The sequence below is a fragment of the Thamnophis sirtalis genome, unplaced genomic scaffold (assembly GCF_051295495.1).
Source record: "Thamnophis sirtalis isolate CommonGarterSnake01/CBP01778 unplaced genomic scaffold, rThaSir2_p1.2 scaffold_3, whole genome shotgun sequence".
Classification (NCBI taxonomy): Eukaryota; Metazoa; Chordata; class Lepidosauria; order Squamata; family Natricidae; genus Thamnophis; species Thamnophis sirtalis.
The window spans coordinates 2,223,185-2,238,211 of record NW_028261383.1 but is presented as its reverse complement, the minus strand read 5'-3'; the positions used below and the strand labels follow the sequence as shown (position 1 = coordinate 2,238,211).

At 42.0% G+C, this 15,027-nt stretch overlaps 1 protein-coding gene across 3 annotated transcripts; it reads left to right on the top strand.

Moving 5' to 3' along the window:
- The first annotated feature begins 2,075 nt into the window (after positions 1-2,075).
- On the top strand, positions 2,076-14,022 carry LOC106552582 (uncharacterized). 3 transcript variants are annotated; one of them, XM_087711169.1, is made up of 6 exons: positions 2,076-2,191; positions 5,137-5,735; positions 7,222-7,336; positions 7,433-7,482; positions 9,029-9,158; positions 10,981-14,022. In XM_087711169.1, the coding sequence occupies exons 2-6, from the start codon at positions 5,316-5,318 to the stop codon at positions 12,798-12,800; spliced, it is 2,535 nt and encodes an 844-aa protein (XP_087567295.1). In that variant the 5' UTR covers positions 2,076-2,191; positions 5,137-5,315; the 3' UTR covers positions 12,801-14,022. The 3 variants fall into 3 exon arrangements, with proteins under 3 accessions (XP_087567295.1, XP_087567297.1, XP_087567296.1); XM_087711170.1 differs by lacking the exons at positions 2,076-2,191; positions 7,433-7,482 and adding an exon at positions 6,479-6,593 and having other exon boundaries at positions 5,639-5,735; XM_087711171.1 differs by lacking the exons at positions 2,076-2,191; positions 7,433-7,482 and having other exon boundaries at positions 5,606-5,735.
- Positions 14,023-15,027: the final 1,005 nt, after the last annotated feature.

The following is a 15,027-nucleotide window of genomic DNA, read 5'->3' as shown; positions in this document are numbered from 1 at the left end:
TTTCACAGGGTTCGCATAAGACCATAGGAAAACACATATTTTCAAAAAAATATGGGAAACATAAAATAATTTCATAGTTGGGGTCACCAAAACGTGAGGAACTGTATTAAAGGGTTGTGGTATTAGGAAGGTTGAGACCCACTGATCTATGTGAAACTGTTGGGAGACTTTTCCTTAGGATTGGGCATTCTCTTAATGAAGAAATTGTCAGGTTTTATTTTTATTTTATTTATAAAAGTTATATAGCCATCCACGTAACATTTGTGTTGGGTAGGCAATATAGACTCATATATAATAACAAATGGTCGATTTTGCTTTAACTGGGTGAATGTACTTATCAACTGTAATTAACTTTGCAATAAGAGGGAGTCAGGAAAGCTCTCTCTCTCTCTCTCTCTCTCTCTCTCTCTCCCTCCCTCCCTCTCTCTCTCCCTCTCTCCCTCTCTCCCTCTCTCCCTCTCCCTCCCTCCCTCTCTCTCTCTCTCTCTCTCTCTCCCCCTCCTTGTCCTATGATTGATACTTGGTCACTTGATGACTGGAACATGAACTGCGAATGTAAGCAATTGTTTGTACTTTGAATTGTGTTTGGACACACATCTACTATCACTGCTTGTGAAGCTATTGTTAGTAATAAAGCTACTTGCTTTTACTAGCAGCATCCGAGACTCTATTTGTGTGTTTATCTTCTACTAGCAACGTTCCTTTTCTCTAGCTGTACATTCCGCTGCACTACTTTCTGTCTCCCAACGGAGACACCCCTAACAATTTGTAACTCTGGGTGGCTTATAGTTAAAACATAAACAATGCCACGAAAATAAAACTGCCATACAAACAATATAAACTTTAAAAATGGTTAAACAATTAAAGCCATACAATAAAGTCACCGGGAGAGCAGAAGCATTCAAGAACAGCCCAGCCATTTTATGGGCTTCATACCACTTTCTGATCTCCAGGCCAGATCTTCAGGCTTCCTGAGGCTGAAAACTATCAAGCAAATTCCTAGAGAGGAAGAAGTTGTCCACCTGACAGTGACAAATTGTCCCAACCATTTGAAACATTCCCTTTACTATGGAGAAGATTCTGCTCTTATAGTTACAGGCTCACTTTCCTTTTTTTTCTCAAAGTTTTCTCTCTTCAACCCAGTACAGATGTTTGCCTAATATTATAAGCACTATATTGCTGAGAGTCAAGTGACACACCCATTTCCCTCAAATAATCCCAACAATTTCATCATTTTCTCCTTCTCCTTTTCATCTGAAAACAATTAGTGAGAAAAATATAATCACACATGCAGACGTGGTCCTCTCAGATTTAAGGAACAGATTAAAGATATAGCAAGAACCACTCCGAAAGGACAGAAGATACCCATCACCATGGCTGATGTATGTGCAAATTTCTGAAAGGATAAACATCTTAAGTATGAAAGAGGAACATTAAGGGGAAAAAAAGGTGGGATTGAAAACACACAAAACCACATAAAACCACATATTAGCTATTCAAAGCTTTATTCAGGGAATAAAGAATTAGAAGAAAAACTAAGGCAGGATAAAAGGTAAATTAAAATATAAAAGTAAATATAAATATATAACAGGAAATGTCAAAAGCCAAAGCCGCAGGTTCAGCTACAGTTCACACTCAAGAAGTCACAAGCAATTACTGGAACAATTAAGCAAGATATGTAGTAACTGAAACAATGAACCCCGTGTTCCACGTATTCTCATGTTTTATTGCTTTTGAAAGATATATAAGAGCTGTCTTTTCTATAAGTTGTCGTTCAGATGTCAAATGGCTGTCTTGCCTTAACTTGCTCTGAACCATTGATACCAATAAAGCAACTTCTTTTAATTCCGATATCTGAATCCCTTAATTTCCTGCAACAAAGCTGTATGATAAAATTGATACAGTTCAAAGAAAGTCAGAGGGAACTGAGCATGCGCTGCTCTGTTCCACTAACAAGGGGGGGGGGTACGAGCGCATGCGTTCTAAGAGGCTGGAAGCGCGTCTGCCCTTTCTTTCCCTCCCACCCCACCGCTGTGAGTGAGAGGCAGGGCCTTCGCGGGACGCCCAGAGGCTGCTGGGAAACGTAGGCGGAGACGCGGATCCCGGTGTGACTCCCGAGTTCCGTGAGCGGCGGTGCAAAGGGGTCCCGAGCTGGACGGTTGTGTGGACAGGGGCCAAGTCTTCCTCCGGGGTAGGAGTCCCATGTTCCCCTACCGCTCTTTCCTATGGAGGGGTCAGGCGGCTGCGGGGGAAGCCCCTTCCCCCACTTCCTTTGGAGCCTATGCGCGCAGGGAGGGGGAGGCAGGCTGAACCCTCCTCCTGCTGGCTCTGGGTGCAAGGACGGGGGCTCGCTCGTGTACAAGGACTGGAACAGGGGTGCTGCTTCCCAGCCTTTTCCCCACGACCTGCAGGAAGGGGCTCTTCCCGCAGGGAAAGGAGGGAAATGTTGCAAGGGCGGAGGTGCAGCATTCACACTGTGTGCCCCAATGAGAGTGATGCTTCTCAATCTTCTTTAAAGCCTGGAAGTTGACCGGGGTGGTGCTATTGGGAAGAATAGAATAGAATAAGAAATAGAAATAATAGAAATAGAATAGAATGAAATAGGAATAGAATAGAAATAGAATTAGAATAGAATGAAATAGGAATAGAAATAGAGTTTGAATAGAATGAAATAGGAATGGAATAGAAATAGAATAAGAATTGAATAGAATAGCATGAAATAGGAATAGAATAGAACAGAATAGATGGAATGGGATATGAATAGAATAGAATTCTTTATTGGCCAAGTGTGATTGGACACACAAGGGATTTGTCTTTGGTGCAAATGCTCTTAGTGTACATAGAAAGACAAGAAACATTCATCAAGAACCATAAGGTACAGCATTTAATGATAGCCACAAGGGACAAATAAGCAATCAGGAAACAATATTAATATCAAATGAAAATCCATCTGGGTTCAGTTCCAAGCTGGGAGGAATAACGCTGGAAACAACACGGAGGCAGATTGGAAAGATGGTTTATTGAACCACAGGAAGAAAGCTGCAGTTCTGGGTCAGCTGAACAATTAGCTAGATGAGTGCCAAGATGCAGCCCCTGAAATGCTGCTGGGGGTAGAGTGGGGGTTGTGCAATGCCTGAAATGCCCTTAGGAAATTGTGCAATGTTGTGAGCTTTCTGCCTTCTTCTAAAGCCGTGTTTCTCAACCTTGGCAATGTCAGTCCAGACATTTTCAAGTTGCTAAGGTTGAGAAACACTGTTCTAAAGGGATTAATCTGATTATGACCTACAGTAGTGACCAAAATTGTAAAAACCTTTTGGGGGGAAAAGTGTATTTTTGAGGTTTGATGGACTCCTTTGCAACAGAATACCTTATGCCACCAGACTTGAAATTTGGGGCTTAGACTTCGCTGTCTTCGATCTCATCTAAGTGTAGTACATAAAATTATCTGCTACAATGTCCTACCTGTCAATGATACGTCCACTTCAACCACAACAACACAGGAGGACACAATAGATACAAACTTATGGTAAACCGCTCCAAACTTGATTGCAGAAAATACGACTTCAGTAGCAGAGTGATCAATGCCTGGAATGCACTACCTGACACTGTGGTTTCTTCCCCGAAACCCCAAAACTTTAACCTTAGACTGTCCACTGTGGACATCACCCCATTCCTAAGAGGTCTTTATAGGGCGTGCATAAGCCCACCAGCATACCTACCATCCCTGTCCTAATATTCCCTTGTATTTGTATTCATTTCATGTATTCATAATCATGTTTATACTTATATCTGTTATCTAATTCATGCTTGATGAAATAAAAACATAAATAATAATAACCACCTTTTTTGGAATAATGCCATAAAATTATATAGATAATGGAAAGATAATTTAATCAAGAATGTAATGTAATAACTTTTATGAAGGATTTGCTATTAGAATAATAGTTATAAAGAAGAAAAGTGAAATAGGTAGAAAAAAATGAGATATACAAAAATTATCACCATGTCAGTTAATACTTAGTTGGGTAAACTTTAGCATCAATTATGTCTTCCTAAGGAGTCTTTCAGTTCTGTAGCTGTTACAATGTGAAACCAAGATTGAATGATTGCTTCTATTAACTGTGTTTTATTGCTGGGTCGCTTCTGACATAACTTCATAGATTGCAGATAATTGAATAAACTTGGTTGCATTACATTCTTTTTTAAAAAAAATTTTTTTGAATAAACATAGACAAACACAACACACAAAATCGTCTTCCACTACACATTATAGAAAGTGTATTATCATTATCAATCATTTATTTGACTATATCCATTATCATAACATTTTTTAACCTAATACTCAAAGTTTAACTAAGTTTAACTTAACTTTATTATTAGCTTTCATACATAACAGAATTTCTAAGCTTCCTTTCATAGTTTGCTGTTTATATCAAATTGCCTCTTATCAAACCAATACATATGTATAAATTATCATTGTCAATTATTTATTTAACAATAAGCCTCCAGAGTGCAAAAAACCATCACTACAGGCAAACCAGAAGTTCAGGAATGGACTTCCGGTTTGCCCGTAGGGGCGGTTTTAGCTCTCCGGAGCCTTCTGGGGGCTATTAGAGAGCTGAGGTGGCGCAGTGGTTAAATGCAGCACTGCAGGCTACTTCAGCTGACTGCAGTTCTGCAGTTCGGCTGTTCAAATCTCACCGGCTCAGGGTTGACTCAGCCTTCCATCCTTCCGAGGTGGGTAAAATGAGGACCCCGATTGTTGTTGGGGGCGATATGCTGACTCTGTAAACCGCTTAGAGAGGGCTGAAAGCCCTATGAAGCGGTATATAAGTCTAACTGCTATTGCTATTGCTATTAGGAAAGACTTGAGTCTGCTTTCTGCCTTGAAGAGTGTTTGAAGGAAAATCCATCTGGTTCAGTTCAAAGCTGGGAGAAAGATGCTGGAAACAACATGGAGGCTGATTGGAAAGATGGTTTATTGAATAGAATCACAAAGACAGTTCTGTCTTTGCAGTTCTGGGTCAGCTGAACAAAATGGCTAAAATTGCTATGCCTATTCATTAGCTGACCTTGTTCCCAGGTCTCTCCCAGCCATGCATATTTTAACAGAATTTATTTTCTTTTCCATCCAAGATGCCGAAACTAGAGTCATCTCGACAAACTCCCAAACAACAAAAAGTTAACTTTTGGGTGAAGAGACCTGGATAACCTTTGTTGTCAACCTTACAGCTACCGGAATAGCCCTAGGAATTGAAAGGTGTCTACAAGATTCATCAGATCTATTTGGAATTTCCTTAAAGGATGGGCAAAGGATGCAGGAAAGACCATTAGCAATTGAAAAAACTGGAAAAGGTGCCTCGGCTGTTCAGTCAGGCAGCTGTGGCAAAATCTGGGCAAGATCTGGGCAGAATATCCTGGAGAAAAAAATCTTCATCCATTCAGAGATTCAGCCCTGGAACTTTAGAAACATCCAATACCAGGAGGCTGAAGGTCCCCGAGGACTTTGCAGCCGACTCTACAACTTTTATAGTCAATGGCTGGGGTTAGAAAAGCACACTAAAACCCAAATGTTGGACCTGGTTGTTCTGGAGCAGCTGCTGGCTCTTCTGCCCCTGACAATGAAGAACTGGGTGCGGGAGTGTGGAGCAGAGACCAGCTGCCAAGTAGTGGCCCTGGTGGAAGGCTTCCTCCTGAGTCAGGAAGAGGAGCAGAAGGAGCAAGTCCAATTGCAGGTGAGAGACCTTCATCTAGGAGGTCCAGAAGGGAATAAAGAATATTTTTGAATTCTTCATCCCTCCCATCAGTGGTGGGTTGCAGGAGGTACGCCCCAGTACAGGAGTACCAGAGCCTGCCCGGACCAGCAGATACCATTCTGGTATGGTGCTCTGGAGGGCCCATCCACCCGCCCGAGCTCCTTACCTGTCTTTTAAGGCTTCTGCGCACACACATGGCACGTACAGCGCCTGCGCGATACTCCACCGAGCAGCTGGAAGTCACTTCCGGGTTGCTCATAGAGTTATTATTTTGCCCTCCGGAGCCTTCAGGGAAGCCTCCAGAAGGCTCCGGAGAGCTAAAACCGCCCCTAGGGGCAAACCAGAAGTCCATTCCTGAACTTCTGGTTTGCCTGTAGTGATGGTTTTTCACACTCTGGAGTCTTCAGGGAAGCTCCTGAAACCTCCGGAGGGCCTCGGGGGGGGGGATGGGGAGAGGGCTGTTTTCCCTATAAAGCCTCTGGAGCCTAGGGACGGTGAAAAAAGCATGCCAAAAATGGGGGGAGTGCTGGTCATGCGCACTGGGGTCGTGCGCATAGCATTATGGGTGTTGCACACCTGCGCATGACCCCCCTGCACTCTCCCCGCTTTTGGTTCACGAGCCACAAAATGTTCACCATCACTGATCTGGGGTGTTAACTATTCTTACCAGTTTAATATCATCCGCAAATTTGGTAACTTCCCCTTCTATTCCCTTATCTAAGTTGTTTATGAAGATATTGAAGAATACTAGCCCTAAGACGGAACCTTATGGTGCCCCACTACTTACTTCCCTCCATGTGACTGACTTAACAATTGCAATGATTCATTTTAACAAGCGTGAGTAGAAAGGTTGTAAGCTCACTTAACAAATGTCTCAACATAAATTTTAGTGTCAATTGTGGTCATAAATCAATGACTATCTGTAGGACTGACTGTTCCTTTCTTATCTTTCAGGCCCGTGATAACGAACCTATGATATGCGTGCCACAGCTGGTACACGGAGCAATTTGTTATGGCATGCGAGGTGTTGCCCTGTCACCTCCAGCGTGCATGCGCCCGCTGGCCAGTTGACTTCGGCCTTCATTTTCAGCCGTTTTTCGCCCTCCGGAGACTTCAGGAGGCTTCCCTGAAGTCTCTGGAGGAAGAAAAACAGTCCTACCCAGAAGTTTGGAAACACTCTGGAGCCTGGGGAGGGCGAAAAATGGGTCCATCGTGTGCCAAAAGCAGAGGGAGGAAGGGGGTTGTGTTTACATGCCGGGGGGCGGTCACGGCATAGAATTATGAGGGTGGGCACGCCCGCGCAATCCCTCCATTTTTGGCACGCGATGGCAAAAAAGTTAGCCATCACTGTTCTAGGCTCATTGATAGATATTGGGGCATTGAAGTTGTTTTTAGAGAACAAGAACCCACCTCATGTTGTGTGATGTCTTATTTATTTTTCTTTTCCCCTGCCTCCTATTTCAAGTCTTTCACTCTGCAGACCAGAGATCCTGTGAGAAGGAGGAATGCATCAAATCCCCCCCAGGAGCTGTTTTCCAGGAGGATCTATCAGGAATCCACAAGTCAGGACATCTCAGATGGTAGAGGTTCCAATGGTCTTACCTTATCTATCTATTCTCTTCTAGTAGAATGCCTCCTGCTATTTTATCCATTTAAAAATTCTGTCTCCCTCACAGGGAAGAATAGAATGAATTTGACTCCTTTTTATGGTGGTGCTGAAAGACTGGTAAGAGAGGGATAATAATAATAAAAAAATCACAATGTTAACATTTGCTGAATAGCAGTAGCGCTTAGACTTATATACCGCTTCATAGTGCTTTATAACCCTCTCTAAGCGGTTTACAGAGTCCCCAACAATTTGTCTCCTTATTTTACCGACCCTGGAAGGATGATAGGTGAGTCAACATTGAGCCGGTGAGATTCGAAGTGCCAAATTGCTGACAGCTGGCAGTCAGCAGAAGTAGCCTGCAGCAGCCTGCAGTACTGTAACCACTGCTCCTCCATTGTTCTTTTTAATAGAAAGGTGATCCTGTTAGTAATTCTTTGACATTGAATTGTAGAAAACTATTCAATAATAACTAAAAGAATCACACTGGCACATTACAGTTTTCAAAAGGCCTTGTTTATAGCCAGCAATAAGAAAAATAATGGCACCAGGTTAAAAGATGAAGCAGAATGTCTAATACTCCGATTTGTGCCTGGAATTTGGGGCCAAATAATCCCGCTTCGGAAAGGATGAAAAATGCTCTTTCCAAACAGGTTTCTCTTCTTCAGCCTTTGGGGTTGGAATACAAGGAGTGGATTTCTTGTAAACTAAGGAGCAGTAGAAACAGGGCTTGTGTTTCTTTCTCAATTGATGACACCCATGTAACTCCCTGAGTGCCTCCCAAACAACTTTAATGAAGGTTTTGAGCATGGGTTATTTGCTCTGGAGACACCACAAGCCTTTTACTTCCAGTGATGGAGTGCCCACAATTTCTGAAGGCAAGCTATTCTACTGCCTAATTGTCCTTACTGTTGGGAAGTTTCAGTACTGCCTAAGTCAGCTGCACCCAGTGAACGGAATTGAGCTAACTACGCCCACCTGGCGGCGGTGAGTCATCAGTCTTACACGCAACTGGCCATTTGAGGGCAACGATAATGCTCATGGCGCCCTGACTGAAATTTGAGTTTGACACCCCTGACTTAAGTGCAGTGGTGGGATTCATTTTTTTTTTTTACTACCGGTTCTGTGGGTGTGGCTTGGCATGGCGTGGCTTGGTGAGCATAGCTTGGTGGGCGTGGCAGGGGAAGGATACTGCATAATCTCCATTCCCTCCCCACTCCAGGGGGAAGTTCCTGCAAAATCCCCATTCCTTCCCAATCAGCTGGGACTCGGGAGGCAGAGAATAGATGGGGAGGGGGCCAGTCAGAGGTGGTATTTACCAGTTCTCAGAACTGCTCAGAATTTCCGCTACCGGTTCTCCAGAACTGGTGAGAACCAGCTGAATACCACCTCTGTTTAAGTGGTAAAAAGAACTCCCCCCCCCCCCAATGCCCCTCTCCTGCATTTTCTTCTGCAGCAAACACTGGGTGGAATGGAGTAACTGACAGATGTCCAAGGCCCATACCAGTTTATTCTCCAGATGCTGAACGCCTTGGTGATGAATGGGAATAGATAGACGAAAAGTGGGATTGCTTCCACCGAATGGCTTGAAATGTAGATCTCTGCTTGGAATCACTTAAAGTCTTGAAAATCCTCCTGATTTTTGTTCTGTTTTCTTCTCATTCAGGAAGGTCTTGTGTCCTTTAAGGAGGTGGCTGTGTACTTCTCCAAAGAGGAGTGGTCTCAGCTGAAAGTTGACCAAAAAACACTGTATTGGGAAGTCATGCTGGAAAATCATAGGAACGTGACCTCTTTGGGTAAGAATATGCCAGAATTTTTTTACTAAATACCACAAATTTGGAAGAGGAAATAAAGAAGATAGAGTAATGTGATTAATGAATAAGAAAAAAAGTATAATGAAATTAAAAAGAGGGAAAAGACAAAGTAATAAAAAAAGTTATGCCCCCCCCTTTCTAGTTTTACATCATTATTTCATCCTTTGCATAATTTATTCTTTCTAATCTTCAAAGACAAGTGTGATCATAAGTTTGTTTCGACTTTTTTTCAGCCTGAAGTCCATCTGGGGCTTCCAATCACTAATAAATATTGATATTATCCTCTGCCTAATCGGAGTCAATTTAGTCATCATGGAGAATTCTTTCATCTTCCTCAACCATTCTAGTTATTGTAGAGTCCTTCCGTTTCTTTGTGTATAATAGTGTCACTATGGTTATCATACTCAGAAACAATCTTCTGTTGATTAGTGCCAAAATAAACTGTTCTGATTTCAGTTGGATATTAATCTTTAAAGTTCTTCGTATCTCTGAATCCAAACTTTTCTAGCTTTTTTACAAGGACACCAAAGCATGACAAAATGACCCTTGGATTTGTCTGCATTTCCAGCATAAGTTTGTGGTACATTTATACCAGTGGTGAAATTCAAAAATTTCCCTACCAGTTCTGTGAGCGTGGCTTGGTGGGCATGGCTTGGTGGTCATGTGTCCGGACGGGCAAAAAGCAGGAACCTTAAAAAGAGCTCAAAACCAACTATCACACTTTATACAAATATAACACAAAAGCTACACAACTGACTCACAATGCAAAAGCAGCTGGACTTTACAAAAAAAAGGTTCCTACCATTGTGCGGCACAGCTGATTGTCACAGCTGATCGCCAGAACCTTTTTTTAAAGCATCATTTTACCTCCTAGTAAAAAGATGCTTTAAAAAAGTTTTTTTTAAAGAAGTTCTGACTATCAGTTGTGCAGCAATCAGCTGTGCTGCGCCTTCGGAACTTTAAAAAAAAAACTTTTTAAAGCATTTTTTTACTATCAGTTCGGGCAAACCAGTAGCATTTTTACTACCGATTCAGGCCAACCAGTTCAAACCAGTAGGATTTCACCCTGATTTATACACTTTTGAATATTCTTCTGTTGATTTTCATATTCCTCTGTACGTTTAGAGGTTTTCGCAATTACATATTCATCTTTTCGACAAAATGAGATTCAAATTCTGTTTTAGGTTGTTGAATACTATAGTTCCCTTTATCTGCCTAGAATGTTTCTGATAATATGAAAACTACAGAATATTGTTTTTCCACTCTTGACTTAATTTGGTATTCCTGCAGCTCAAGTTCTAATTGTTCTTGACACGTTATCTGTTATCTTTCCTTGCTGCTTTTTTTCTGCTGAAAACTGTTGGCATGTTTTGGGCACAGCCTGAGTTTATATCTGTTTCATATTCCCAATGTGGCATTTTTAACAAGATGGTTTTAAAATCTTATATTTATTGTACCACAAATATCCATGACATCCTGCATCTCTCATTCTAAAATTCTCTTATTTCTGAGCAACTCCCACTTGTTATCCAAATCCACAGCAGAATACAAAGTTCAATTACAACTTGGGAAACTGAATCTTCCCATTTCTTTTGAAACTTGGGAGAATTTGATATAGTTTTTCCCTTGCCATACAAACCTAGATGTATCTTCCAAAATTTTAATCAAGAAAGTCCAGATCAAATTCTTGAAGGATTTCTCTGTGTCTAAGAAGTTTGGAGCAGTTAGTTCTTCATTATATTCAAACTTCCTATGCTTTGCTCCTTTTCCCTAAAGTTATTTTCATTTTTCTTTTCCTGTGAAGGTAATAACGGAGAAGAAGATGAAGATTCCAGGGAATTCTTCCGAAGGATCAGATGTGGATACAATAAAAAGAACCCTATAATTCTAATGGAAATAGAAAGTCATGAAAGAAACCAGTCAAATAATTGCAATCAGGAAAGTTCATCTTCTGTTCATGCAGCAATGAAAGCCTCTGTGGCCCAGGAAGGAAAAAGAAAAAACAAATATATTGGAAAATGTACAAAACTATTCATAAACAAATTAAATGCAGATAAACATTATCAAGCCCAAACAAAAGGAGAAGATTATACATGTAAAGACAATGGAAAAACTCATAAATGGACCCGGTCTCTTCTTCATAAAAATGGGTCCCGTACATCTCAAAAAAGAACCCACACAGGGGAGAAGCGACATAAATGCATGGAGTGTGGAAAGAGCTTTAGTAGGAACACTTACCTTACATGTCATAAGAGGATCCACACAGGGGAAAGGCCTTATAAGTGCATGGAGTGTGGAAAGAACTTTATTTATGGTACTTCTCTTACTTTGCATTCCCGGATCCATGCAACAGAGAAGCGATATAAATGCATGGAGTGTGGAAAGAGCTTTAATAGGAACAGTTCCCTTACAAGTCATAAGAGGATCCACATAGGTGAAAGGCCTTATAAATGCATGCAGTGTGGAAAGTCCTTTGTTCACAGAGCTAATCTTAGTTCACATATAAGAATCCACACAGGACAGAAGCTCTGTAAATGCATGGAGTGTGGAAAGAGCTTCAGCTCACTCAGAATACTTACTTTCCATAAAAGGATCCACACAGGGGAAAGGCCATATAAATGCATGGAGTGCGGAAAGACTTTTATTCAGAAAAGTCAGTTTAATTTACATACAAGGATTCATATAGGAGAGATGCCTTATAAGTGCATGGAATGTGGAAAGAGTTTCATATCTAGTAATTCTCTTACTTCCCATTATTGGATCCATACAGGGGAGAAGCCATATAAGTGCACAGAATGTGGAAAGAGCTTCTGTAAAAATTCTTCTCTTACTCTTCATAAACGAATCCACACAGGAGAGAAGCCCTATAAATGCATGGAATGTGGAAAGAGTTTCATTCAGAGTTCTTCTCTTACTCTTCATAAACGAATCCATACAGGAGAGAAGCCCTATAAATGCATGGAATGTGGAAAAAGCTTCCGTAGGAGCAGTGACCTTGGTTTCCATAAAAAGATTCACACAGGGGAGAAGCCCTACAAATGCCTGGAGTGTGGAAAGAGCTTTATAAAGAACTGTCAACTTATTTACCATACTAGGATCCATACAGGGGAGAAGCCCTACAAATGCACAGAGTGTGGGAAATGCTTTACTAGCTGTAGTCATCTTATTGCCCATAAAAAGACACACACAGGGGAGAAGCCTTATAAATGCATTAAGTGTGGGAAAAGGTTCCCTAACAGCAATGAACTTATTTCCCATAAAAAGATCCACACAGAAGAGAAGACACATATATGCCTAGAGTGTGGAAAGAGCTTTATTAAGAACTCTCAACTTATTTACCATAGTAGGATTCATACAGGGGAGAAGCCCTACAAATGCCTGGAGTGTGGAAAGAGCTTTATAAAGAACTGTCAACTTACTTACCATACTAGGATCCATAGAGGGGAGAAGCCCTACAAATGCACGGAGTGTGGAAAATGCTTTACTGGCTGTAGTAATCTCATTGCCCATAAAAAGACACACACACGAGAGAAGCCTTATAAATGCATTGAATGTGGAAAGAGTTTTTCTGCAAACAGTAAACTAAACACCCATAAAAGAATCCACACGGGAAAAGCCTTATAAACTTATGGTGTGTGGGATTCAGAACCGAAGATGCTCCTTGGCTAAGAACTATGCAAAACATCTTCAAGAAAAGTCCAGTTGCCTTTTGAAAAAAATACCTTTGACATTCCTTGACAAATCTAGAGGAGCAAAACGGGTTTTCATATATAAACAGAGAAAGAAGATATAGAAATAGATATATCAAGAAAAATAGAAATTTTTGCTAACCTGTGGGTAATAGGAAGTGACTAAAATTAGCAAGATGCAGTTAGCATTACATTTACAAATAGGAATTTAAGTGTGTCTAATAAGCATTATATGGGAAAGACAAATGCTGTCTTTGTGTCTGTTTACCATAATCAGAAAAGCCCTAACAATTGGCAAAAAAAATTGAGAAGGATTTGGGTGGGGAAGAAACTTCTGAGTTTCAGAGGCTTCTGCTGCGTTGAAGCTGTTTAGTAACCCTGGATAAATCTCTCAAAATGGAGAGAAGGCACAAATTCAAGTTTTCTACCAGTTATTGTCCAACTTTTCATTACAGAAATGGAAATCAGACTGGGAGCCATACAAAATTAGACAATAATTGTACTTTTCTTTTTATTCATCTAGAGCAATAGCAATAGCAGTTATACCGCTTCATAGGGCTTTCAGCCCTCTCTAAGCGGTTTACAGAGTCAGCATATCGCTCCCACAGTCTGGGTCTTCATTTCACCCACCTCAGAAGGATGGAAGGATGAGTCAACCTTGAGCTGGTGAGATTAGAACCGCTGAACTGCAGATAACAGTCAGCTGAAGTGGCCTGCAGTACTGTACCCTAATCACTGCGCCACCTCGGCTCTATAAGCAGGGGTGTCAAACTCAAGGCCTGCGTGCTGCTTAGAACTGGCCCTCGGGGCCAGCCTGCAAATAGCAAAGGATCTGCCCACGGTGCGTCTGCTTGCAAAAATGGGGCGGGGGCCACACACACATCCGCACCTCATTATTAGCCACCTGCAAAATCCTCACCCCATCCCAGAGCAACCACAATTCCTTCGCTAACCTGCTTTCCAGCTCCATTCTCCGGCATGCAGGCCAACAAAAAAAGACCACGGGACTACCATTTAAAAAAAGTTCAATCAGACCTTCTAACTTCACAAGATTCCCCCCCACCCACCCCGGAGAAGTTGAAAGGTCGGATTGCACTATTTAAAAAACTAGTAGTCAGATGGTCTTTTGTTGCCCTGCATGCCGGAGAATGGAGCAGGGAAGCAGGTTAGCAAGGGAATTGTGGTGGTTCTGGGATGGGGTGGGGCAGGTCTGAGTGTGCCCCCCCCACCCCATTTTTGCTAGCAGACACACAGCACGCCTGAAGCGAACTGGTACCGGTTTGCGTAGGAACCCACCCCTGATTTGACCTCCCCAAATGGTGGCGGCTACTCAAATACTGCAGCTGTTCTTCATATGTTCTTTAGTCTCCAGGCCTTTGATCATTTTGGTTGCTTTTCTCTGAACTTTTTTCAAAGTCTCAACATCTTTTTTGTAGCATGGTGACTAAAATCTGTTGCAGTATTCCAGGTGTGGTCTTAACTAGGATTTTGTAAAGCAGCACTAATGCTTCACATGATGATTTAGATTTACCCTGTACCTGCATGTGCGTGGGGGTCCACCCTCTTTGCAAAGCAGTAAATAAAATTACCATTATTTTTCTCTTAGAAGTTTTGGCTGAGGATTGTTTATTTCAAAACCAGACAACAAATCCCACAGCTCTCTTTTGTGGCCACCAATCTCTGCTGAGCCTTCAGGGTGGCTGTTCTTGTGGGAAGTGAGTTCAAATCTTCCAGAGAGATTTTCTCCATCTCCATAGATGATTCCTGGACAGGAAGGAGAGGAAGATGGAGACGCTTCCACCACTGGAAATGCCGATGTTTTTTTCCTACAAAAGCCTTTCCTCCAATGCCCATCATCCCTTCCCCTCCCCCCCCTTCCTCCCCAACCAGATATGTTCCTCTCTCTTGCCATTTCAGGGAATTCTGGCACTTTGTGCAGAGTCCACCAGGAGTCAGTCTCAGATTCAGGAGGGAGCTGAGCATGTGCCAGGCTCTTCGTCTAGCACAAGGCACGTGTTTCCTGGAGAGTTTGTTGAGAAAGGCTGGAGGCACGTCTGCCCTTCCTGCCCCCAACACATCCCCCACTGTGACTGGGAGGAGGGACTTTTGTGGTGGAGGGAGGCGGAGAGAATGCCGTTAAAGCAACATCTAACAACTCAGCA